The sequence below is a fragment of the Mixophyes fleayi genome, chromosome 5 (assembly GCF_038048845.1).
Source record: "Mixophyes fleayi isolate aMixFle1 chromosome 5, aMixFle1.hap1, whole genome shotgun sequence".
Taxonomy (NCBI): Eukaryota; Metazoa; Chordata; class Amphibia; order Anura; family Limnodynastidae; genus Mixophyes; species Mixophyes fleayi.
In genome coordinates this window covers 114,631,858-114,659,110 of record NC_134406.1, presented here as the reverse complement: position 1 = coordinate 114,659,110, position 27,253 = coordinate 114,631,858, and the positions used below count along the sequence as shown (strand labels likewise).

The 27,253-nt window shown below is 39.0% G+C and overlaps 1 protein-coding gene across 13 annotated transcripts in view; it reads left to right on the top strand.

Moving 5' to 3' along the window:
* Window positions 1–27,253, top strand: part of TRIO (trio Rho guanine nucleotide exchange factor) — a 535,982-nt gene that overhangs the window by 191,977 nt on the left and 316,752 nt on the right. For all 13 annotated transcript variants that reach the window (XR_012692805.1, XR_012692806.1, XR_012692804.1 and 10 more), the window contains exons 23-28: window positions 6,368–6,483; window positions 8,910–8,976; window positions 14,666–14,775; window positions 17,735–17,804; window positions 21,767–21,856; window positions 25,678–25,770. Coding sequence is in view for 4 of the 13 variants with exons in the window: in XM_075212723.1 (XP_075068824.1) it covers window positions 6,368–6,483; window positions 8,910–8,976; window positions 14,666–14,775; window positions 17,735–17,804; window positions 21,767–21,856; window positions 25,678–25,770 (546 nt within the window). In the remaining 9 variants the exon portion in view is untranslated. The remainder of the gene's footprint in view (window positions 1–6,367; window positions 6,484–8,909; window positions 8,977–14,665; window positions 14,776–17,734; window positions 17,805–21,766; window positions 21,857–25,677; window positions 25,771–27,253) is intronic.

The window sequence follows — 27,253 nt, the reverse complement described above, 5'->3', positions numbered from 1 at the left end:
TGGAAGAGAAGAGGTGAGACCACTCAGGGCAACAGCTTACAGTAAACAGCCCATAGGGGGGACGCCTTGCCCGAACCTATAATCTTAAATTTAATATCTGGATACCATAAGGGCTCTTAATAGCACACCAAGCAACATGCTTTTTTTGCCGCGAGTCAAGGCCCTGTATGTCCCTGATGGGGTTGAACGTCCCAATGGAAGCCTTTTGAAGTGTTTTATATGATATCCCACCTGTGGGGCATCCTACTGAATATCTAGCGAGCCGGAGTTTATTTACAGATCTTGCAGGCCTGGTCTGCTGCTGGGGAAACTATGCCTCCTAAAAAGCTAAAATCTACTATCATGGCTCCTCCGATCAAATTCCAACCGAAGTCTAGATCCACAACAAGCTCGCCTACTACGTCAAAAGGCCCGCCCCCGCTGTCTCAGACACTCGAAGCAGCGGCCTCTGCTTTAGATGCACCCTTATCTGATCAGGGCATGGATACAGTACTAGATGCCCCATTAACAGCTCGCACCTTACGTCTGCTGCTAACCGCCTTAAGGGCTGACCTGACCTGACCTCTGAGATGAAAGCAGCGATTGGAGGCTTGAAAACTGACATGACCAAGTTGGGAGATCGGATGGATCACTTGGAGACGAAGATGGGAGAATTGGTTTCTTTGCACAATGACCTATATTCCTCACATAACTCTCTACAAAGTTGAGTGCTGTTCTTGAAGGAAAGGGTTAAAGGGTTGCAGACTTAGAGGACCGCTTCCGCAGAAATAATATCAAGATCAGAGACATCCCGGAATCTGTTCTAAATGCAGATCTGCAGGACTATGCTGTTTTAATATTCAGAAGGCTACTACCATCCGTGGACGTCAAAGATTTTCTCATTGACCGTATACACCGCCTTTCACGCCCACGTTCTGCACCAGGGAATGTCCCAAGAGATACTTTGCTCAGGGTCCATTTTTTTCATGTTAAGGAGGCAATCCTTAGAGCGGCATGGGAATCCAGCAACGCGGCGGTACTTAATGATTTGCAGCTCTTTCAAGACCTCTCACTTACTACCATCAATAAAGGACGAAATCTCCAACCAATCACGTCAGTCTTTCGTGCAAACAGCATCACTTACAGATGGGGCTTTCCTGTTAAGCTGCTAGTTCGTTATGAAGATTCCACCTATGTCATCTCTACCATCGAGGCAGGCACTAAGCTGCTGGAGAAATGGCACTTATCTTTACCCTCTAGATCAACTACAAGCAAATCACCGCCTCAACCTGACTGGACTCCTTTTTCTAAAGACTGAGCCTTAAGCTTGTTTCGTCTGAGGAAGTCTTAAAAGCTCTAACTCTGTTTTTATAAGTATAATCACTCATAGTATTGCTGCTTGATTTGTTATGTTTCAAGTCGATATATAAGTTATGAGTCGATGCAACTGGGATATGTATAGATAAAGCAATGTAGATTGGTGCCCACGGTTGGATGCGCTGGGCTGTGCCTCACCCGCCCTCGGAGGGCTGGTCCTTGCCGCGGGCTGATGGGTCATGAATATGGTGCTTGTATAGTTGTTTGAAATTTGTTATTTGCCATATGCAATGCTTCAATACTATGTGACGTGATTGTTGTAATGCCTCCTTTTTCTTTTTCTTTTTGGGTGCTCCGTGGGTGGGATCTGTTCCAACCACCCCACCAAATGTTAACTAATTTGTCACACCCTTCCCTATGTGGCAAATGCTCTGACCCGTTTCTCGGAACAGTTCAGTTTTTTTTTGTTTTTTTTTCTCCCTCCTTCGCATCCCATTCAAAACCTTCCCCTTCCCCCCAGTCTCTCTAGCTCTAGACTTCAAGTACAGCATATACCTTCTCATTGCAATTCTTCCTACTGTGGTCCACTAGGGCATTGTTAAGTTCCAAAGGTCTTAACTCTGCCAACAAACGTTGCTTAGCCTTTACCACATTCTACAAAAGTAAAGCAGATATTGTAGCTCTCCCAGAAACACATTTTTCCTCCTGTGCTCCTCCCCCTTCCTTCCCAACTGAGGGATTTGAGATATCCGCTGGGTTACTTTGCAAATGGCCCTTTCAAGAGAAACGGAGTGGCTGTTCTTTTCAGTGCCTGTTTACATTTCCAACTACACCTAAAAACAGAGGATAAATCTGGGAGGTTTATTATATTGGTAGGACTAATAGAGGATAAGCCGGTAACCATAGTTTCACTATATGCGTCCAACTGTCGCCAAATCCCCTTTCTTAAGGCTCTGTGTGAGGAGGTGCAAAAAGTGTGAAAAGGTCACTTGGTTATGATGGATGATTGTAACCTGACTCTGGACCCTAGATTGGATAAGTCTAGACCTCAGAGGCTGACTGCCCCTGACCCCACCCATGGCCCTTCCACAGCTTTTCGTAAGCTTATAGTGGAACGTGACCTATATGATATATGACCAGGGCAATCTCCAGGTGCACGGGAATATACTTACCACTCTATGGTTCACAACACATATTCCATGTTAGACATGTTTTTGACAGACAAGTGGACATTTCAACACACTGATACTATTAATATTCTTCCAATCACATGGTCTGATCATGCTCCGATTGAGTGATCCTGGAATCTGCAACTTACTAGAGTTCCTCTAAGACCTTGGCGTATGCCAGCCTACCTACTTACCTCATTGGAGTCTATGGCTGCTCTTTCGAAAGCATTGACGCAATGCATGCAGACTAGCAACCCAGACGATACCTCCCTCTCAACCCATTGGTGCGCTATGAAGGCAGTCCTTCAGGGATTAGCTATCCAAATAGTTGCCCGTTTAAAAAAGCAATATCTCCTATGGCAACGAACATTTGAGTCTAGTCTGACCATGCTGGAGCTTCAAAATCAAACACACCCCTCCACAACCCCTCAAAAAGAAATAAATGACATAAGGAAACAGCTAAATACTTTTTTCATATCTCGTATGAAATCATCTTTGGCTAAGCTGCGGTAGAACATTTATACTAGGGGTAACAGAGCCGGCCAGTTACTAGCCTGAAAATTAAGGGGTAAGCAAGCTAGCAATTGTATGAGAGCACTTCATGACTCTAGAGGCAATAAGATATACAACCCTGCAGCAATATCGAATTATTTTGCCAACTATTACGCTAAGCTTTACAACCTACAGGATGATAGTGACACTATTAAACCAACAGAAGCTTTCATATCTGCATTTTTACAGCATCTGAATCTTCCCTCACTAGACGTAGATAGCTTATAGTCGCTTAACCTTCCTTGGTCCCAGCGGGAGGTTGAAGATGTTATTAAACGTCTTCCAAAGCACAAGGCTTCTGGTCCGGATGGCTTTATTAACGCCTTTTATACCACGTTCGGGGGGGAGGTTGCCCCACTTCTTACCAACTTGTATAATGTTTCGAAGGGGGGCAGCTTCCCATCGAAAATGTTGAAAACACAGATTATAACTATACCAAAACCTGTCAAGGATCACTCTGATTGCAAATACTACAGAGCTATAGCGTTGCTTAACACTGATTTGAAAATATATGCCAGATTAATTGCCGATCGTCTGAATCCCCTCTTGCCACATTTGATTCACCCGGACCAGGTAGGCTTTGTACTAAACCGTCAGGCCTTCGATAATACACTAGACATTGTTGACCTCCTGTGTGGGTTCCAAGAGGAAGTTGTCTTGCTTTCTCTAGATGCAGAGAAGGCCTTTGATAGACTCCATTGGAAGTATATGAGGGTAGTACTGCTTAAGTTTGGATAACAGGGAAATGTCTTACACTCTATATTAGCCCTATATCAGGGACCCTCTGCAAAAGTTTTTAGCAACGGCTTTTAATCCTTCTCATTCCCCATCACTAACGGGACCAGGCAGGGGTGCCTTCTCTCCCCTTTAATGTATGTCCTCCACATAAAACCCCTGGCCCATACTATCCGACAGGCTGTTGATTTTCCAGGTATTACTATCCATTCACTTAGGCATAAAGTATGTCTATTTGCTGATGATGTCTTTCTGTTTGTAACCAACCCGTGGACCTCGTTATTAATCTTGAAACATATTATAGATCGCTACAGCGCGGCATCATTCTATAAGTTGAACATTGCCAAATCTGAGGCCCTCCCTATTAATATACCGCAACCTTCACTTCTGAATTTACAAAAGGAATTTCCCTTTGTGTGGGTTAAATAGTCTTTGCCATATTTAGGCATCCATATCCCCCCAATTTATTTACTGTGTTTGAAGCCAATTTCACTTCAATTTTTCTCCATCTCTCTGCTTTAGCCAAGAATTGGATTTATTTCGAAGTCTCCTGGTTGGGCCGTATAGCGGCATTCAAAATGATGTTACCAAAACTTATGTATATTTTTCGCACTATACCATATATTGTCCCAAAACTAATGATGTCTCGGTTTCATAATTTGATGATGACATATGTATGGAGACAAAAATGCCCCCTTCTCACCCACAAGCGCATGTCCCTTCCTAAGGCAACGGGTGGCGTAATGCTTCCTAATTTGACATATTACCAAGAAGCTTGTATATTGAACCACCTAAGAGATTGGTTGCTACCTCATGCCTCTAAGCCATGGGTTGATATTGAGATGGCCTTATGTGCAAACTATCCCTTAGCAGATCTCCTCTGAACTCCCAAGTTTGCCTGTCCTTCGGCCGTCCGATATCTGCTCTCCATCTTGGACACCCTACTTGTGTGGGATAAAGTCATTGGGTTGCATCCAAACTTTACACTCTTGTGCCGTAATCTCTCCCTTCAAGCATTGTCATAAACTCATCACGGATTTGAATGTCACCGTATGGAGAGATAGAGGGATAGCCTCTCTCTGAGTTGTTTGCCCAGACCCTTTTTCTCCCCTTTACCTTGCTTAGGGATAAATATAATGTACAGGCATCAAAATTATTTAAATATCTGCAAATTAGACATTGGGTGGGGGCAGCCTCTAGAACACCTTATGCCTTATCTTCGCCGCCAGCTCCTGCCCTAGACAGATTAACAAAAGGGGCTACTAAGGGAGGAATAACATTTTGGTACCAGTACCTTCAGTCCTTGGTCCCAGCCTCCAAAGTCCCAACCCAACTTCGATGGGAAGCAGATATGGGTATAACTTTTACCCCGCAGCAATGGGAAAATATCTATATATCCTCACATCGCATGTCCAACTGCATTAATCATACTGAAATGCACGTTAAGCTTCTTAACTGGCTTTACCTCACTCCAGACCGACTGCATAAGATATGGCCAAGCCAGTCAAAATTTTGCTGGCATCAGCGTAGTCAGACAACCGACGTTTACCATGTCTTTTGAGCATGTTTGGAGATGCAGCCGTTCTGGAGAGAGGTCTTTGCCCTGATATCTAATGTTCTAGAACTTTCTATTAGACCAGATCCCAGTTTAGCCCTTCTTCATATATATCCGTCTGCCGTCCCTAAACATGACCGCTACTTATTAGGACACGTACTAATAGCTGCTAGAGCAGCAATAGCTCAGAGCTGGAAGTCTCCCTCCCCACCCAGTATCACCAGAGTTGTGTCAAAAATACAATATAGTTTTGAGATGGAGACAACGGATATGCACTATACTTAATCTTCATCTTCTTCAGACCCCATCATGAAATGGTTTAAGTGGCATGAGTATGTTACAGATGGCCCTGGGAAATCTCATGATGCCTCCGAACTCTTGCCTTCTCCTTCTCCAGCAACTCTCATAGAGGACCCTCAGTCCATTGAATAAGCTTTACCTATGTGATCATCTGGATACTTACGAACTATTATGTGTTTATTTTTATCTTAAAAAAAAAAAAAAAAAAAAAAAAGAGGATCAATACGAATGCTTTATACCTGCTATATCTTGACTTTGCCCTCCCCCCTGCGTGGGGAATTCCCCAATATTTTCCCCTGGCTTGCCCCCCTTATGTGTATTTGTCGTTTCCTTCTTTATTTCCGTACCCCATATATATCTTTTTGAAAAAGTTCAATAAAATTTATTGAAGATAAAAAGTACTTCTTGATTAAAGGAAAACTTACATCCATGTGGGATTGGTGTTTTAACAATAGGCTTCTAATCAACATTATCATATCTAAAATGCCTAGCATATTTTAATAGCTGTTCTCTACAGAGGAATATATTTGATTTCTGTGTGCGTCTGAGTTTCCTGTATGTATTAACTATGTAATGTCAATGTGTGTTACAGTATTTGTTTAATAGGGAAAACTTTGTGATGCATCTGTCAGTTTATGCTCAGATTTATTTTCAAGCTTTTATAATTGTATTACACTGTTGCCATCATCAGTTTATTAAAGAAACTCTTATAGCCCAGTTTATATTGATGATACTTTTTTTTTTTTTTAATTGCTGACAGAGTAAAAGTCTGCAGTTGGACATAATACCAGGCAGTGCACCTGGTTGTGAAGTAAAGCTCCGCGATGCAACACATGAACTCAATGAGGAGAAAAGGAAATCTGCTCGTAGAAAAGAGTAATTACATTTTTTCTGATGTCATATTGTTAGTGATGTAAAATATATGAACAGTTTCTGATTTGTAACAGGAACATAACAAATTGCAAGGTCAAATCCTATCCAATCTCAAATGAATATTGGAAATTGAAAACATACATACATAGTTGTTTTTTTTTTTCTGAAATAGGATAAAAATTTGTAAGTGAAGCTGTCTATCCACACATTTCAGTCTTTTACAAGCCAGTCACAATTTTCTGTTGTAGAGTGTATTTACTGCAATTTTCTCAAATAAGGTAATCAGAGATAACTTGATGGCGTGTAAAATTCAATATTACCCTAAATACGCGAATAATTTCCTATTTACCTTGACAGAACATATGCAGAGAATAGTTGTACAATTACAGCATACACACAACTCACTCGCATTAATATAAAACAAATGCCAACTGACCTTTGAATGTTTTCAGATTGTTTTCTGATTGCCTTTGTACATTTTATTCAAAGTCAATCATAATTTATGTCTAAATTGTAGTGGTGGGTACTTGTTAGGTGTTTTTGTGGGAGATATGTTGGTAAGTTATTTGTTTCCGAAATAAGTACTTTATTTTACTCACTCCATTCTTTTTAGTATTTGGTACAAATATCCCATTACCTAGTTACTTTAAACTCTAACTTAAAAATGAAATGGAATGAATTCTATGCTATTATTTATAGTGCAAGTAAAATCTACCTTTGGACATAAAACCTGCATTAACAATTAAGATATTTATTATCTGCATATCATTTTCTCCTTACACTTCTGTGATAGGTGGAGTGTGTATGCATAATCTTAATGAAGTAGGCCTATCTAACTACAGTACATTTGCCATCCCTTAACTGATAGATGCGTTCTTTGAATATGTTCACCACCGATGTGGTTTTTTTTTTCAAAATAGTTCATGGTACGCAAGTTGTGGCATTTTCAGGGGTGTTCGCATATGCAGTTGTTTGCAATAGTGTGTTAAAACTCGTTAACTTAAACATTAACTTAACTTAAAGTTAATGAGCAGTGATGGCACTGAGGATTCTGCAGAGACTGACACGGACTACCATAACAAAAATTAAATTAGTCATTCTATTTACAATATTGCCTATTTGGGGCACATGCTTGAAGTCAAATGTGGACCTGTCATTTTTAAAATATGCTAAGGAGGGTTGTTCTTTTAGTATAGGACTAGTGCTAAGGTCATACTTGCCAACTTGCTGAAGTTGGCTTCCAGGAGCCTGCCGAGGGAGGTGGGTGTGATGGGGGTGGGGCTCCAAAATTTGCGTCATTTTGCCCCACCCTGCCCCGTAGTGACGCGAACGCGTCATTTGAAAGTAGGGGGCGGGGCCAAACGCATTGATTCTCTGTGAATCGGGGCATTTTGGACCTATTCTGCCCACTTCCTATTGAAGTGAGCAGAATTCTGCCAGATGTGGGAGATTTCCACACTCTCGAAGGAGTCCGGACATCTCGGGAGAGTTGGCAAGTATGGCTAAGGTATGAGTTTCTGAGATGAGCTTGGCTTCTATAGTTAACATAAATGTCCTGTACAAATAGGTAGGTTAATCAACATGTAAATGACCACAGATGTCACTGCATGTTTAAAAATAAATAATTGATATAATGTCCATTTTTACTTGAGGTTTTTGTTGCAAATTAACACCTTTTGGCTATTGTCTAAGAACTATAGTATGTCTTAGTTTGTGATAGTGAGGGGGTCTCTCCAAAACAATGCACTTTTTACCTAAGCTACCTTCGAGTTCAAGGTAAGTATTACTTCACTAGCCTTGAAATGTAATGACAGGAAACTTCAGTTTGAGAGTGCATTTGTTAATTGACAAGCAAAACAGTCTTGCATCTCATTTAAAAGTTGCAGCTGCTTTGTATGATTGTTTATCATACACACACACACATATATATATATATATATATATATATATATATATATATATATATATATATATATATATATATATATGTTATATAAATACAAGTATGGAACTCCCTCTTTATAGAGCACTTTTATAGCACCACCATAGATTACCACCAGTCATAGTCTCTCCTCAAAAGTGCCTTAAAATATATTGTATTATATGCCACCCTTTTAAAATGCCTCCACGCTATTTGAGTTTTGGTTTGATTTTTTAAGCAGGTAGTATAAAAAAAGAGCGACGTGTATATTAACATTTTAGCATTGTTCCATTTCCCATAGTTACCAGCAAACTTCTACAAATCCAACAGATGCATTCACAACTGTTCTTCTAACAAGCACACAAGAAGTTTAGTAGCAGACCTTATATTTAATACATTTCCAAGTCAAATAAAAATAATGACATATATGAGCTTTTTCTTTACAGTATGCACAGTAATTTTTCATTTATTTGAAGCTGTAAGTTTAATTATATTTTTTCTCTTTAAGGTTTATTATGGCTGAGCTTATTCAAACAGAAAAGACATATGTCAGAGATCTGCGGGAATGCTTGGATGTAAGTTTCATATCGCTAAACTGAGCCTTTACAAACACAATCATATAATTTATATGTATTTTTTTCATATGTCAGACTAGCTATTTTCATGATAGGTCTGAATATGTACCCATTAGCCATTTGTGCTGTCTAAACACAGTGGCTTGGAGTCTAATAAGAACCCCAGTCTTCAACAGCAATAAATGTAACAGCGAGAGACTCTGTTGCGCAACTCACAGGTCACGACCTCTAGGCTTGTCTGCTCACAGACAGGAGAATATTTGATACAGCCAAATATCAGGCAAACAGCTCGTATGCTATATCAAAATCCAGAAGAAGGCCTTGGGAAGAGGAAGCACTTCAAAAGGAAATAACATTGCACAGGGTCAATGTCGCAAACAAACGCAGTCAATAAAGCTAGTTTGTTCTACAGTAATTTATTTGGAAATTATACAGAAAACTATGGTACCCAACCTGTTGGTCAAGGGCAGAATTTTATAAATAGAGGTTTGATGGCCTCATGGGCATGAACCCAAATTTGCACACCTACAACCCAAAGTAGGACTAATCAGTCGCAATAATAATAAAGCAAATGCTGTGCAGCTCACAAGAGTGAGCAAAAGCTGGTGTCTGGCAAAATTAAAGTGTAATGTCGAAATTAAGTTACAGTATCTTCCACTTGTATGTGACCATCGGATCTTTTTAGGCTCATGCGTTAATTTGGAATGATTGGTTTAGTCCCCTCCAATACACTAAATATAACCAAGGAAATTGTGTTGTCCAGGAAGTGTTTGATATAATTCTTGTTGTCCATCCATGAAGAAAGATTTGGGAGGGTTACTACATTATCGTAAAACAATATAAATATCCAGAACTTTTAATAGGCAAACATGAAAGACCTTGTGTCTGCACAAATGAAGGCAGTTAAAGATTAATCTGAATTAATTTGCCTAATTTCAATATGGACCATTGAATTGTGGATCATATTTCACATAAGGTACTATATATCAGTGTTTCGAGTAGCAAACCAGATTTTATCTCCAGATTTTAACGGTGAAGCAGATCATGTGTACTTACTGGCCATAATTGTATTATGACATATATGAGCTTTTCCTATGACTTCCCAAATATTAGACCATACCAGATATTTAATAAATTGGCCATGGAGGAAACAACAGCAGGAACTCCAGAGGAATGGGCTGTAGGGATGGTTAATCTATACAGTGATAAATGGGGTTTAATCAGTGCATTGATGAAAATGGTTATTGTCAGCAATCTCTGTTAAAGGTTACAAGTCTTCTTGATGCACTGAAATATAACCTCAAATGTTGACCATTCTTTGGTTAGGCTATTTGAGGACTAAAGGTGATATTATAAAGAGAAATGCATTTTTCCTGGAATATTTAGTCACACAACGTCTCAATGAAGAAATGTGAAAGAATAGAATAGAAACTGTAAAAAAAAAGCCCTCTGTTGAAGCCAGTAAATCAGTGATGTTTTGTGCATGCACTGAGGCAGAGATCAAATATGTGACATCCTCCAAGAGACTAGACCACCAGTAACTTTAATTTATAATTTTCAAGGTTTTCTTTAAGCCCAGATTTCCAACAGACTTGTATTTGTGGGCCTATGTCAGAATATTTTGTTGAAAAAATGGTGTTTCCCTGGTGTAAAGATTACAGTGAAAGCAGGTATCCAAGAAGGGTCAATTACATGGGTGAATTTGTCCAAGGATTCGGAGCCTGTGTAACTAAATGAACGACAATGGTTGCCCATGTTCATGTTTCTAGAACCAGTGCAAAATGTGCAGAGGATTTAAAACCAGGAAAAGAAAAGTGCCCAATGAGCTTGGAAGGGTTTTATATGCTGTGCTGTGTTTAGATATTGTACATTCTTGTCATCAATAAATATAGTATGTGGGAAAGTCCCACAAGTTCTTACCACTGAAGGTGTCTGTCCTTTCACAATATAGACAAAGCTAGAATTGTGTGAGCTCCTCTAAAGGCTATTAATAATGAGGAGCTGTTTGGACCAAAACATATTTTCTAGCTTGATCATTTTCCATACTTTCTGTCCTTAAATGCAGCCTTGCCTAATTGCATAAGGGGGTTATGTCATCAAGGGTTGAAGGAAGGTCATGAGATGCAATGATACATTCACTCAGGCCTTACCAGTGGGCCGCCATCAAAGCCTCATTACCACCCCCCCCCCCCCCCCCCCATTCCACTGATAAAATTCAGGATAGTATGATATTTGGACCCACCCTGAGGAAGACACCTGACTAGGTTCATGAAAGACAATCTTTTTCACACCAAGGATCTAAGGTCTGACTGAATAATAATAAAATTCTGAAGGTTTGTTTAGTCCATTCAAAGAAAAAACATCTAATTGAATTTCAAAGTATAGTTAACTCTAATTGACTTCACAGGCCTGTGGATTACTATTCCAGCGAGATGATGAAATACGCAGGATTGACATAGACCAGTCGTCGAAGTGAGAATTTAGGATTGCTGGTATGGAAATTTAAAGTGAATAGCCTATGGTGGAAGGGGGATAAAAAAAAATGGCAGAGTACGTAAATCTATTTTAATTGTAAAATAAATGGACAAAATGTAGACTATAATATAAAAGGAGTGTTCAGTTATTGGGTGAGATTCTTCAGATTTCTATGTTGTAGATTAAAATAATTCCTTATGATTTAAGTAACATGAAAACCCCAGTAAGGTGACCAAATTTTCAGAGTTGGCAACAGAAAGAAAAAAGGGGGGGGGGGTCAGCTGTTTTTTAGCACTCTGAATTTGTTAAAGAGTACGGGGCAGGTACTCGCTCTTGTATGTCAAAAGCTGCAGATTTTGGTGTGCTTGCCTGCTGCAGGTTGTGCTGTTTTTGTAGTCCGTTTTACAGTGACATCCGTCTTTAATTTGGTGGCAGCCCTTTTTTCCTTTTCATGGAGCGCTCTATCTAAGCAGCTACGTCTCTGCTGTGCTGGCGTCCAGTTCCCACAGAAATTACACTAAATTACAGGAGGCTTTGTGGACCAAAAGAGTAGTTTGCTGTTCACTGTTGGACTGTGCAGTTATAGCGTCGTCCAATTTGTATGTCTTAGGGACTTGGTGTTATTGCTGGTCCCTCGCCTCTTCTCCAGCCCAGTGCCCCCCCTTCCTGTTTCAGCAATCTGTCGCCCCCCACCCCCCCCTTCCCGCCCCCACACACACTTCTAAACATTTTGTAAGAGCTGCCTCGTCGGTTCAGATTCCTGCATGCTTCTAGTGGAAAAGTGTCAGTATGTCATACCAGCCCACTTCAAGCACTGACATAGGCTGTATCGGAAAATGCATCATGGGTGCAGAAGCTAGGGGTGCTAGAATATAAAATACCCAGGAGTAAGCTAGAAAGGCATGAACGGCCTTGCAGAATGTAAATAATCTGGGCCTGTTTTTCTCCTACTTTTACACACTCTAATGTAGAGAATGGTAGTGGAATGCTAGAGGGACCCATAACCTGAACAAAGTACAGATGTGGAAACAGAATGTAATTGGTGTTTGGTACTACCAAAAACAGTGTCAAGTTTTTGGGGAAATCTGAACTTCACCAGACCATCTATCAAGAGAGCTTTGGCTTTACTTTAAGAACTCAGTTCGTGCCACCCCCCAAGATATTTTCACATGGTCTTCACAGACAAGGGGTATTGTGGATACAAGCTGAGATTAGACCTCAAATCAGAATCCAAACCATCATTTAAAATGCAAAACCGAATAAAAATGTTAGTGTGTCAGGGTTAAAATCAAATGGGCGTAGTAGAATAAAGCAAGTTTGTGCACCATAACTAAGATAGGAAGTAGACTTGGTTATAGAACTATGGTATATAACCTGTTACTCAGACACTGGTTAAAGACAGAATTGTTTAAATAGAGGACCAGTAATGACATTGGCATACACCAGTATGCAAGCATGTAAAGGTCCAAGAAAATGATGTATACTTTAGTCTTTCAAGTCATCCCTCAGGGGTTGTATGTAGAGATACTACCACCTTAGGCACATGTGAATGATGTTGCAAAAAACAAAATTATTGACGATGTAAATGAGGCACCAAATATCAAGCTAATTTTAAAATATGAACAATGCTATAGTTTGTGTAGCCAAGCTCATTCTATTGACATGTGTGCAAAGCAAACCCCAATTTGGTAGCTAGCATCCAATACAGACTAATCTGATGCTAGTATTCAAAGCAGAGTAGTCTTGGTGGTTAGTGTATAATTTTTTTTTCTATACAATACTGTGTTCAATCGAATGGTTTGTATACAATACAGACCCAGATGTGATGATTGGTGTACAATACATACTCCCAATGTTATAGTAAACAGACTTTAAAAAGAATTTGTCAGTTTTAGTAAAATCATTTTTAACATAGTGCCTTGTGGGAAATCTGTCACCACACTGCACAGGACACAGAGGACATGTTCATGGAAAGGACTATGTTCTGTGCGAAGCAAAGATACCAGCTGCTGGATCATACCCATGGAGGAGGGTACCTTTATGTTCTGGATGGCTAGTCAGTATGTTCTGCTGTAGGAGTAGCACTATGTAAATATCGGACTAAAACTAACAAATTGCTCTGCTCCCTTAAGCATAAAAAATGTGTGTTCTGTATGCAAATTCCTTATCTGTGTATTGATTTATGTTCTATGCTCTATGTAAAAATGATTTAGCTAAAAGGTGACAGGTTCTCTTAAATCACCCAGTGGCTAGTGTACATAGTCTAATCACTGGTGGATAACCCCAATTAAAGTAGTAGGTAGTTTAGTAAGCAGAGCTCCTTATCCTGGTGGCTACTGCAGAAAGCAGACCCTCCAACTCTGGTATCTATCCCCCACCCTACCCCCACTTATGGCAACTTGTGTAAGTAAGCAGATCCCCCTGCCCCGCTCAATGTTGGTGGCTAGTGTATTAAGCAGCTCCCATAATTTCCTGTACCGCTGAGTCAGTTCCCTTTCCTCCGACCTTCAGTTGCTAAGTGCAGGAACTTCATCACAAGAGCTGTTATAACTGATAATTGCTGTTGCTCTTTCTGCAGTGAGCTCCCATTAACTGCCAGGTCTTGGTTAGCCAGGATCTCTATGGCCTTCCAACGGGGTTTTCTTTTCTAGAAAATTAAATGCATATGGTGGTAAAAATCAAATTCCCTTGTGCTGTAAATCTGCAGCTCATATCTTATCTGTAACAGGCTTTAGCTGGTAAGGTGGGGTATCCCAACAGTAGAATGACTGCCACTGTTGTGCAACATGGTATACCTGACCACCTTAATGAATAGGAAAAAAAAACAGCATCCCCCAGTACTGTGTTTTTTATTTATATCTAAACACATCCTCTTATAATAGCTAATAATCGGTTGAGAAGCCTTTTGTATACCTTAGTTGAAACACTGGCTTTTTATGAACAATACATTGACCTTGTGGTGAGAATCTGCCTTAAGTCACTGGTAAAAATTCAAACATTCCTGTAAACAGATCTAAATATCCTGAAAGAAAAACACAAATTTCCATATTTACAATTCCTTAACAGGGATGCCTTATTGACTTGGACTTGCATGAAATCTTGTAGAGCTATTCTTACTCTCTAAGGAAGTATGTATTGTATTACAAATTTGCATGCATGGAAGCACTGATACAAATATTTGCATTTTTTTTCCTGCTTTCATTGTGTGTTATAGACATATCTCTGGGAAATGACAAGTGGAGTTGAAGAAATTCCACCTGGTATTGTGAATAAAGAACACATCATCTTTGGGAACATGCAAGACATTTATGAGTTTCATAACAAGTGAGTGTTACTTACATGTTTAACTCCCTTTCATATATTACTAATTAAGTGACAAGTCACTAAGGTGTACAACAGCTGAAGGAAAAACCAAGGAATAACTTACTGCTTGTTCCCTGTTACTACTACTCATATGTGACTTTGATGTAGTAGGTGCTATATTAGATCAGTACCAGTATTTTTGCAGTTCTGTCAGTTTCTTCTGTCTTTTTTTTTTTTTTCCTTTTGATAAGCGTATACAGGAAAGAGTTGTAAACAATATAAATAAAATGTGATGAGCAGAAAATGTCTTGCAGCATCTGAACATGTTTGTATTCATTAATGCCAGCACTTGGACATAAGAGTATCAAAAATGCTCTCTGTTAAATGCATGGCTTTTAAATGTTTATGGTTTAAAGTAGTTAATGTAAAATATTAAATAGATGATATCAATATATAAGGCACCACCAGTGGTTAGCATTGCTTTGCCTCACAGCGCTGGGGTCATGAGTTCCAATTCCAACCTGAGCTTTCTATACTGGCTGCTTACAAAAATGGATCCTAGTGTGTTTGCGTGGTAGAGAATTTATACTGTAAGCTCCAATGGAACAAGCAGTTATTTACATGATTATGTATTATCTACAGCACTGTGCAATATGTTGGTGTTATATAAATAAACAATATATTTGCAATATGCAAACCGCCTTAATTCTAAAATATTTGGAATTTGTAAACAAGTATACAAATATTCATATACACACTAGAGCCTTATCTGTGTGGTGTTGGGTTGTTCTCCCTGTGTTTTTGTGGGTTTCCTCCCACACATACTGGTAGGTTAATTTGGCTGTTTGATATAATAGAACCTAATTTGTGTTTGTGTGTTGGGTAATTCAGATTGTAAACTTCAGTTGGACAGGGAAAGATGTACATGACAAATATTCCTTGTACAGCATATAGTGGCACTTCTAATTTTAGCACACAAGTCTAAACTCCTCCCGATCCATTCCCCCAAAGCCTGCAGGGAAATCCTTCTTTTTTTTGTGTCCACTGGAGTTGGGTACTCATTTGTTAGGCTGCTGTGGGCAGCTGAGTTGGTCTTTATTTTTTATATTTTTTCAGAGACACCGGCATCTCTGCAGCCCCAATAGCTGCTGGATGCTCAAAGCGTGCTGAGGAGGTACTGTTGCTCCTGGGACTGTCTCCAGGGGCAACCCGGTCACTGTCATTACTGGTAGTGTCCGGGAACCCTGTGCTACCAGTGCCAATCGGCAGCAGGAGCCACCACTAGAGGTGTGGCTGCAATGTAAGTGACTCCCTTTCTCCTCCTGAAAAGGAGGGGCTAGGGAACTTTGGGCTCCACAGTTGCCTCACAAACAAGCTCTCTTGGGCACTTTGCTTGGCAAAATTCATGCAGTGCTTTGATATGCTGTATAATCTACCTCTGCAACTAAATAGAGGAAACTTTAAAATCTGCTGTGCTTCGGTCTTAACAGTGATCAGAGAATATTCCCCTCAGGGAATCAAGGTGTCTGAAGATTTAGACATTGAGGTTTTCACATGGTTTCACAAGGATTCCATTCGGCAACCAATAAATAATCAGCGCAGCAAGGAGTCGGGTGTGTACATCAACTCAATTTTTTTTTTTTTAGAGGAATCTGGCACTTTTATGGAAGTGCAGACTTTGTTACCAGGAGTGATGCAAGTGCAACCTTTATTTGTCCCCTTGTAGATTCTTGGGATCTTAACCAGGTGTTGACAGCTTTATAGCATCCTCCTTTCAAATTCTTGGATCCAGTGGAGTTAAAGTTCCTTACTTGGAAGATGACCTTTCCTTTTGCTATCTCTATAGTTAGGAGAGTTTTGAAGCTGGGGACTCTCTTGTAGGTCTCTATATCTCAGCTTTCATGAAGAAAGGGTTGTTCTTTGTTCTAAACCTTCCTTTCAGCCCAAAGTGGTTTCCAAGTTTCAGGATATTGCATTGTAGGTCCTCCAAAAAAGATGTATCTCTTCAGTCTGTGGATGTTGCCAGGGCCTTGAGGATCTATATTCATAGGACTAGTGAGGTGCAATGAATGGATGATCTTTTCATCCTCTGTGATGCCCACAAGAGAGCTTAGTTGACATCTAATCAAACCATTACTAAGTGGATTACTTCAGTAATTTGCCGATCTTGCATTGTGACAGGGCATTCTGTTTCCAAGACTGTAACTGAATATTGTTCCTGATTCTTGAGTGCCACCAGGGTGGTTAGGCACAGGGCCTTGGCTGTGCAGAGCGACCACCTGTTCTTTGGTTCACAAACTTTTACATTTAACATCTTTGCATCTAAAGATGACCGTTTTTGATGGACGTTCTGTGCACCACAAGTTTTGAGCGTACGTTCCCATAGTTGAAGCTTTGTTACATCCCCAGGTTTTTTTTAGTGTCTCCCAAGAGGATGAGTGAGAAGGGATTTTTATACTTGTTTTATATCCCTTTCTCTGAATCCATTAGGGGACACTGGGCTCCCACCCATGAAAAATGAGACAAGCCGAAAGAGGATGTAAAGTTGGTTGTTGTAGGAGAGAACCTTTTCCTCTCTTTCTCTCATTCAGTTATTTCTTGTTCTATAATTGGAACTTAGAAAATTGCAGAGCTCCCAGCATACTATGCTGGCATAGAGAGGTAGGAGTTCAGATGTTTGTGCTAAATTATAATGTGCTCAAACTCCAGGAACCATTTCTTTACCCATTGGAAAGGTGGACTAGGCTTAAATCTAGGTAGAGCGTGAGACCAGGTGGCTGAACACTGGCATTGTTGAGTCTTACATTAACAAATTGATGTTTTGAATACTGTCACTGTGAGGTTTGCCTTTCTTTACCAAATTATTTTCCATGTGTTTAGTTATCATTATGAACCATGAAGCCTTTACGAAGAGTAACATTTAATAAAAATGGTGTAAAACACTGAAAATACAATGTGTGTGTTTTTTTTTTTTTTACAGTGTATTCCTTAAAGAACTTGAAAAATATGAACAGCTACCTGAAGATGTGGGACATTGTTTTGTCACTTGGGTAATTAACCACGTTATTCATAATAATTTGACAAGTACCATAAATTGACAAGTGCCATTATTTTGAAATGAAATCCATTGAAACCACTCAATTTCATTTGCAGTCAGTTATACAGTTATTCTTTGCTTGGTCACTCTGGGCAGTGCTTCCAGTTTATTCATACCATCAAACTCTCCATTAATAATCATATTTTATGACATTCTATATAGGTGCAAACTAATCATTAGTTGGAGATAAGGGGCATTGAAGGAAACGCATGGCCCTTGATCACTTAACCCCTCCCTCTAATGCAGCAATAAGATTCAGGGCTCCTGTAATATGATGGAGTACATGTATTTAATCTGTTATTTAGTAATGCGTTGGATTAAATATGGTATTTTTCCATTATTTGGCATACCATGCTGAAAATAAATGGACACTCATGGACACATGAATTTAGTGATTTAAGAAAACTTTAATTATCCAATTAAAGTGATTTAGGAAAAACTTGACATATTATATAAATTAAAACAGTTTCTGATTTAAAACATGAAATGGTCAGGGCCGGTGCTAGGGTCCATGGCGCCCTAGGCACTTTCTCAAAATCGGCGCCCCCCCCCCCCAAAAAAAAATTGGCGCCCCCCCCCGCGCAGCAGGAACACTTTGACAATCAAATAAAAATAAATAAAAAAAAATTAATAATATTCTATTTACTTACTTTTTTTCTCTTGTCAGCAGATGCAGGGGGCTCTTCACACTTCTTCTGTTCTCTCCACTGGCTGCCAAAAACGCTCCTCGGCTTCCAAAAACACAGAGGAGGGGGGTGGAGGGGAGCGGTGCATGCTGGGAGGGGAGGGGACTCTGGGAAATACCTTTATTCACACTGTCTGTCAGTGACAGACAGTGTGAGAACACGGGGGTGGGGACAGCATTTCTCTGGACCTTGAAGACGCCGCCGAAGAAGACTGTTATCACATGATCACTGACTGATGTCAGTGGTCATGTGTGAGTGCTGCGCGGACGGGGGCATCCATTTAAAAAAAAACGGAAACAGCAGGCGCCATTCCGCCGCTGTACTATGTCCCAAACACCGCTGACTAGATTACAAAATCTAGTCAGCGGTGCCCTGCAGGTCCCGGCGCCCTAGGCAACTGCCTAAGGTTGACTAATGGGAGCGCCGGGCCTGGAAATGGTTGATAGGGTTTTCTGTGTTCAGAAAATATATTGACAATATTTTTTATGCTAAACTAATTTGGATCAGTAATATTGACTGTAAAAACTTCAGAATTTGGTTCAATTGTGTTAATCTTTTGCAAGTTGTCACTACTGGCATTATAATTAGCACTGTAAACTTTTGAGCGAATGCCTTGCGGGTGGGTTTTTAAGGCCATATAAAACCTGTAGAGAGACTGTATTGCCATGACCAATAGCGGCAGGCTCACTAAAGCGGTGAGAAATTACAGGGAGTTTTTTAACCATCCTAGGATTTGCAATGATCATTGTCTGCAGTTAGGTTGTTATTAACATAAATCCTACAATGGCAGGCACCCACAGCTTAGAACTTTGAGACAGGATTCTGTATTGTGCTGGGCACATAGTCGCGTTTTTAACACATGGAGGCCTATGTTTCATTCATGCATCACAATAAATCCATGTGGTCAGCAGGAAAGTGTGGTAACATTTTTATAATCTAAAAAATGTGTATATAAATGAAAATAATACCAGAAAAAATGTATATGTAGTGCCTGCAGACATCATGGTTCGCACATGTGATGTGCACTAATGTCGGGGAAGCTCTGCTCACAGTGACATCACAGAGACGAAGAGAGCGAAGGAAAAGTTATACAGAAGTGGAAATTGCTCAATCAATTTATAGGTTCATAGCAAGTGCTTGAAAGGGTGGGGTTATCCTGAAAGTAAGAAATACAGAGAAAATCCCCCAGCACACTGCTATACCCAGCAAAGTAGCTGCCATTTCTACTTGTACATAAAAATGCAGAAGTCTCAGTTGCACTCATTTGCAAATGTCTGGAAAGCCACCCGTCACTCCACAGTGCTTCTGCAAATAGGGTGGTCCTAACTCTAAGCAGAGCGTGTCCCTATATTGGGCCATACACATATTTTGTTTTTAATTTGAAAGCAAAGAGAGACGAGGAGATTGAACAGAACGACATGTAGAGCAGCAGGCTGAAATTTAAAAACAGAGGGAGAAGAGGTGAAAAACAGTAGAAATTTACATGAGAGGAAGAGGAACCGATTACATGACAGAGGAGTTCTGTTACATGTGACAAGCAACAGAGAAATCTGTGTTTATTACTATTTTATTATTACTTGTTGGAGGGATCTCTGCCATAGGAGTATTGCAGTTCCCATTTTATTTCTACTGATAACTCATATAGTATTACTGAAAAGTAGCGAACTGAGCCTGTAGACATAAATACCAAATGCACTTTATGATGTATGCTGCATATATTGGACAGTCATATTTATATGTGAGTTATATTAGTTTCAACTGCCATATTGCACATGTCATTGTTTAGTGTGAACTGCTCGCTAGAATAATGTAAAGATGCAGATGTTCCTTTGAAGTTACTATTTAGGATTTTAAGAACTGTGTGTTATTATATGATAAGCTAAAGGTTAATCTGTTGTTTAATTTACTTGTGAGCCCATATACTGTTTTAAATGTGCATTCGTTATGCAAACTTACTAAAAAATAAACTAGCCTGGGCAACCACTCTAGAAATAAATGTGCTGGTGGTTTCTAAAGCTAGCTGCAGAGTGGTGTGTGTTTTCTGTATTCGAGCCTGGGGTTGAGAATAAGGGGGCGCGGGAGGGTTACTTGGTCTCCCTCTGGTGGCACTGAACAACGGCTTTACCCCGCCCTTGTTTACTGTTTGAAGACCAAGTGGAGGTCCTGCGCGCCGAGAGTAAAGATAAACTAGTGGTCCACGACCCGGAACATGCCCACCCATACCCATACACACCTTAATCCTAGGAAAAGAGGTTTTACATATATAAATTTTATTATGGCAAATCTAAGTACACCAGGCCTTCAATTAATCCTGGCTAAAGCAACATCTGGTGGTGCCGCCTGAGGTGCACATTGATATCGGACATGTTAGCGTTGCGTCTTGGTGACAAAACACATATAAACAGTTATATTTCAGGAGTAGTCCCATCTGAGAATGCTATTTGTTTGGCAGCTATTTTATTCACTGCTGTGCGCACAGGGCACTGAAAGCATGAAAAATTAAAGTGCTTAGACAGAAGCCCACAATTGTGTACCAAATGAAACTGTAAAGCTGCACTATTGTAAAAATAAAATATAAGAAAATGAATTACTTGTATTACAGTGACACAATTGTTTGCCTGGAATTCTGGAAACATGTAAACAGTAACATTTTATTTACATGTATAAATCCATATAGATAATATACAATTTTACAATAATGAGAGCAATACAAAATTATTTCTGTTTGAAGGGACACAGTAGCGTCCTTTAATATTTCATTGCACATTGAATATTTCTAAACTTTATTCGGTTGCACTTGTTTAATTTTCTACTTAACTGTCCATATACAAATATATTTGTTCAAGCCAATTTTGTTAAATTCTTAACTCTGCAATTATGTCAATTGTTAAATGAGATTCCAAATAGAAAAGTAAATCTAGAAATTGCTAATATTTTTATGAAATGTGTATTAGTACCATTCACAAACATAATGAGCAAAATGAGCTTGTCTGAACTGAACACGTTTGAGATCTTTCCTCGCGGCTAGTAACAAGTATATAGAGTTTAAAATATTTTGTTGTTTATGGTGAGACACCAGTTACATAGATATTTTGTAACGGTCACTATATTTTTTTTCTTAATTTGTACAAAAATCAGGTTTACCTTAGTGTAGCATCAGAAAAATGTATGTACCTATGCGGCAGCCATTCCAAATTCATCTGCAATAAACTGTTCTCTTTTATTTCAGGCTGATAAATTTCAAATGTATGTTTCTTATTGCAAAAATAAGCCTGACTCCACCCAACTCATCTTGGAACAAGCAGGGCCTTATTTTGATGTAAGTGCTATTTTAGTGACTGGTAACAGAATGATTTAATTATGGTAATTTTGATGCGATGGTAATAGTGATAAAAGTGGGACTGAAACAGTTGTAAGTTGTTTGCATAAAAAACACTTGAAAACACTTTACATGGTGAAACATAGATCATTAGAAAGTAAACTAAAGCACTCTTCAGGTACAGACCGTTGGATGGGTTCCATAAAATGTGAACAAGTCTATAAGGGCTTAAGAAGAGGCATTTTATTTGACCCCACCACTGGCTTTAGTGTGGGCTATGCCATGATTTTAGCTGTAGTAATTTAGCAGTTTTAATATATAAGTTAAAGTTGGGCACAGCCAGCCCCAAGCAGTAAATGGACAGAAGCATTACCAATTAACCTGTGGAATTTATTATAATTATTTATTTATAAAGCATTGACATATTATTCAGTGATGTACATTGAGGGGATAAAAACCTGCCCAAATGAGCTTACAATCTAAAAGGGCCAATACATTAAGTAGCAGAATAACAGTTGTAGCTGTTTGGAAAAGTGTGTGTCTGCCGTCAACCAGGGGCATTATCCGCATCCCAATTTTAAAGCAGCCATTGGCGACTGTCAATTTTGCAGTTTGCAGTTACGTGGTATGGGTGTAATGAGTAATGACAGTTAAAGGTGGAGATATGGAACATGAACTAGTCTTTGTAAAAAAAATATTAAGACAGTCAGCTGCTGGCAACTATGACTGTTCTTTAACATTTTTTATTAATTGAACCTTCTTCCACTTCTCTTCTTGTATAAGAATTTTGCTGTTGTGGTTATCCTTCAGCTTAGAGTAGCTGTGAGCCCAGTATATTTATTAAGCATGAGAGAGCCAGGATTCTTGATTTCCATCTTTGTTGAATTTATGGCAACAGCTGCCACCAAGAAGGCTGCAGATATCACAGAGTAATGAACAGTAGATGACAACAGCAATGGCAGTTTAACTATCTGGATCCAGCAGCTGAACTGAGATAGTATTCAATAGATCTAAAAAGCCATGTCCTTGGTATGATGTTACTCATAAGTACTCTGTAATTTCCCACTGCCTTCCCAAATGTATCTGTTTATATTGGTGATACAATGATATGAAGAAGGTAGGGCACATGGCTGATCTAAAGTATATCCAGATGTATGATATCAAAAGTCTCTTTAGAAATCCAGACTTGTAACATATACATTACCTGTACCAGACTTCGAGTTAATGAGTCTCCAGAAAAGCAGAAATAATTGGTGTCATATATTTTTTGTAAGAGTAAGAACTGTTAATATCTATGTATGATATTTTTTTTGTTCTTGGTTTTTTTTTTTGTTTTTTTTTTAAAACTTTTTATTTATAACAGCAGATGTGTATAAAGCACAACAGTACATGTCATACATAGTATCCAAGTACCAGGATTACAATAATGTAAAGACATCAGATAAGAAAAATAAGAAACGCAGAAGAACAACAGAAAATATATAAATATATTTTTCATGTCCAAGTACATTCCAAGAGGGAGTTAGAAATCTGCAAAGTGAACAATGAGATATAAAATTTTTCCCAATTCCTAAGGTGTACCATTGTACATATCCAGCGGATAGAACAAACTGCCATGATTTTTTATTTTTTTGGGAGGTACGGGGGGAAGGAAGGAAGGGGAAGGGACAGAGGGGGAAAGGTGAACAGGGTGGACATAAAGAGAGTAGAAGAAATAAAGTTATAGAGATTGAAAAAAGATAAGGAGGGGAAAGCATCTAAGACTTATGAGAGACCCGGCATAGAACTGTTGTTAAAGCTATACCAAGGATCCCATACTTTGTGGAACGTGGGAACTTTGTCATGGAGGAGACTAGTCACATATTCCATAAATGCCGTGTGCCAAGTTCTTTTCATAACACCCTCTCTAGAAGGTTGTAAAGCCTTCTTCCATTCGCTAGCTATTTGTAACTTAGCTGCATTATAGATGTGTCGGATCAGCTTATCTGATGTTTTCGTAATGCCCTTGATAGGTTGGTATAGGAGCACCGAGAGTGGATTCTTAGGCACATTAATTAAGGTAACCTGCCGAACCAGTGACAGAACTTCATCCCAAAATTTAGCCACCAGAGGGCAATCCCACCAAATATGAAGGAAAGAGCCCACCGCCCCACAATCACGCCAACAAAGATCTGAAGTTTGGGGAAAGATAGAATGGAGCCTCTCAGGGACCATATACCATCTGGTATAGACCTTGTATGAGTTTTCACGGATAGCTGTATTAATAGATGACCTCGAGATTCCTTCACGAATGAGCGACCATCTCTCCTCGTCTAGGGTCACCCCAAGATCCTGTTCCCAAGCCTGCTCAAACGGTTCCTTAGGAGGAGATGAGGAGGAAATGAGAGAACTATACAGGATCGATATATAGCCTCGGCGACCCGGACTATAAATACAGTGTCTCTTGAAGGGTGTTGGCAACCGCAACCTAGATAAATGGGTCTGAGCTTGAATAAAGCTTTTAATTTGTACATAGTGAAAGTAAAGGTTGCTTGGAAGTGCGTGTCTCTCGCTCAGGTCTGTGAAAGACCGCGGAGCATGCTCATCTATCAAATGAAAGAATCGGTCTAACCCTGCCTTCCTCCAAGGGTAAGCAAAAGCATTGATGCACTCCTGTGGGAAACAAGGGTGTCTCCACAGCTGGGTGAGAGGCGAGGGGTATGGGGCCAGTGTATATTTTTTGTTCAATTTGTCCCATACCTCCAGCGTAAAACGGTTCTTGTTTTTTTTAAGAATTTGAGATAACCGATTCTGACACGTTCCCAATTAATTGACTTTAATCTAAATTGACCTTTAAAGAATTTCAAGCCTTCTTCCTAGTGTAAAGCAGCAATATTCTGTAATATTTTTTTTTTTGCATCGTTCTACATAAGGGTAGATCACTCACATATTTTTGTAATTTTTGTAATTTGTGTTCAATTGACTCATATTTGCTTATAGGATTTCACTTCTGGCACACACATTTTGAGAGGATAATGTTATTCTCCTTTTCAGATGATTGACAACAATATCACTCCGTTACATATTTGGAAGCGTTTTATTTAACAGATTTTCAAGGGCAAAGTTAAACTAATTTTAAGGGCAGAGATTGAGGACCTTCCTTAATTCACTGTGTGTCTTTAAGTTGGTTTGCAAAGATTCTACAGTTTCTATGTCTTGTCCACTCCATCATTTTCCCTCTACTTATTCTACTGCCTCTCTTATTTAATTGGTGATATCTGCTCTAGCTTTTGCCTCTGCATGATACACTCATGTAACTTATCCTGCTGGTCTGAAATCTAAAATACTAAAAATACATTTCTGCTGTACAGTCATAAGATATTAAATCTATATTTTCAGTTTCCTGTTCAGATATGGTGGGGTGATATGTCCTTAATTGTCAAAGATTTAAACTGGTCATATATAGGCCATTTCATCTATTCAGCCTAAGCAGTGTATCTATAAGATTTGACTACACGGGTACACAGAGTGCCTGGGTTTGATAGGGCAGCTTTAATGCAGTCTAATGATGACCATATACCCTGTCAGATATAGTAATCTAACCGTATCCGTGCTGATTAACATCTGATAGATCACAGCTTTGGCTGTCTTTTTGAACCCATGCATATTATGATTTTTACCTAATTAGTCTAAAAATATTTTCTTTTAAATATCCGATTATCTCTATATCCCCCTAGTTGAAGATTGCTTTTGAAATAATTATTACTTTACGCTGCACCCATCTTATTTCATTTCTCACTGTCAACACAATTTAATACTTTTTTTCACTTTGTACTCTACAGGAAATTCAACACCGTCATGAATTGGCAAACTCTATTTCTTCTTACCTTATCAAACCTGTACAACGGATAACAAAATACCAGCTTCTGTTGAAGGTATGTTTGTTTCAATGAAAAATGTAAATATTCTTTGGATAATTTATTAGTATGCTCTTATTAAATAATTTTTCAGTACAAAAAGAAAATTACTTTGGCAAATTATTTTCATACAATTGAATAAATTGCTATTTTATATTTTTCAAAATACATAAAGCAAAGATATTTCACTCAAATATTTTTTTAAGATGGATTAGAGCTAAAGAAACAATCCTGCGTGCGCCCCTGAACTGGTTAGAGAACAGAGAGTTGTGATAAATGGAACATTTTCTAATTGATCAAAAGTTTTAAGTGGAGTACCTCAGGGTTCCGTGCTGGGGCCACTCCTTTTTAATACTTTTATTAATGACCTTGGTGATGGTTTAGAGAGTAAAGTTTCTATTTTTGCAGATGACACTAAACTCTAAGGTTTATTACCTTACAATCAGAGCAGGATGTAGCTTTTCTACAGAGGTAATTAAATAAACTGGAGGATTGGGCGGCCAAATGGAATGAGGTTTAACATAGATAAATGTAAGGTTATGCATTTAGGGATCAAAAACAAGAACGCAATCTATACATTAAATGGAATTAATTTAGGGTAAATTATAATGGAAAACGATTTGTGAGTGCTCGTACACAGTAGACTAAGCAATAGTGCTTAATGTCAAGCAGCAGCTGCAAGGGCAAACAAAGTATTGGTATGCATAAAAAGGGGCATAGATGCAAGGCAAAACAGTGTAATTTTGCCACTGTATAAATCATTGGTAAGACCTCATCTTGAATATGCAGTACAGTTCTGGGCACCACTCTATAAAAAAGATAATTTGGAACTAGAAATCGTTCAGAGAAGGGCGACAAAATTGATAAAGGGTATGGAGTCATTAAGTTATGAGGAAAGGTTAGCCAGTTTAGGCATGTTTACTTTAGAAAAGAGGCATCTAAGAGGAGATATGATTACTATGTACAAATACATTATGGATCAATACAGAGAATTTTCATGGAAACTTTTTACTCCAAGGACTATACACAGGTCACGCGGAACGCAGTCACCCCTTAAGGTTAGAGGAGAGGAAGTTTCACAACCAGCAAAGAAAGGGGTTCTTTACAGTAAGGGCAGTCAAGATATGGAATTCACTGCCAGGGAAGGTTGTGATGGCAGATTCAATAGATATGTTTAAGAAAGGGTTAGACAAATTTTTAGATTAAGTGTATGCTTACAGGGATACGACCATTAATTAAAATGAAGATTAGTAGTGGATATAGGGTTGCAATATTGGGTCTGGTGGGATTTTTACCGATTGAAACAGACTGGCGGTTGCTTAATCTGCATCAATTTCAAATTTAAGTGAGGGATCGCAGGAGATCCAAAATAGGTTGAACTTGATGGACTGATATCTTTTTTTTCAACCTCATCAACTATGGTACTATGTATGTTACTGTGAAAACAGGTTGTGAGGGGCACTGGGAAAAGGAAGTGGATAAGGGCAAATATGGTAGAAAA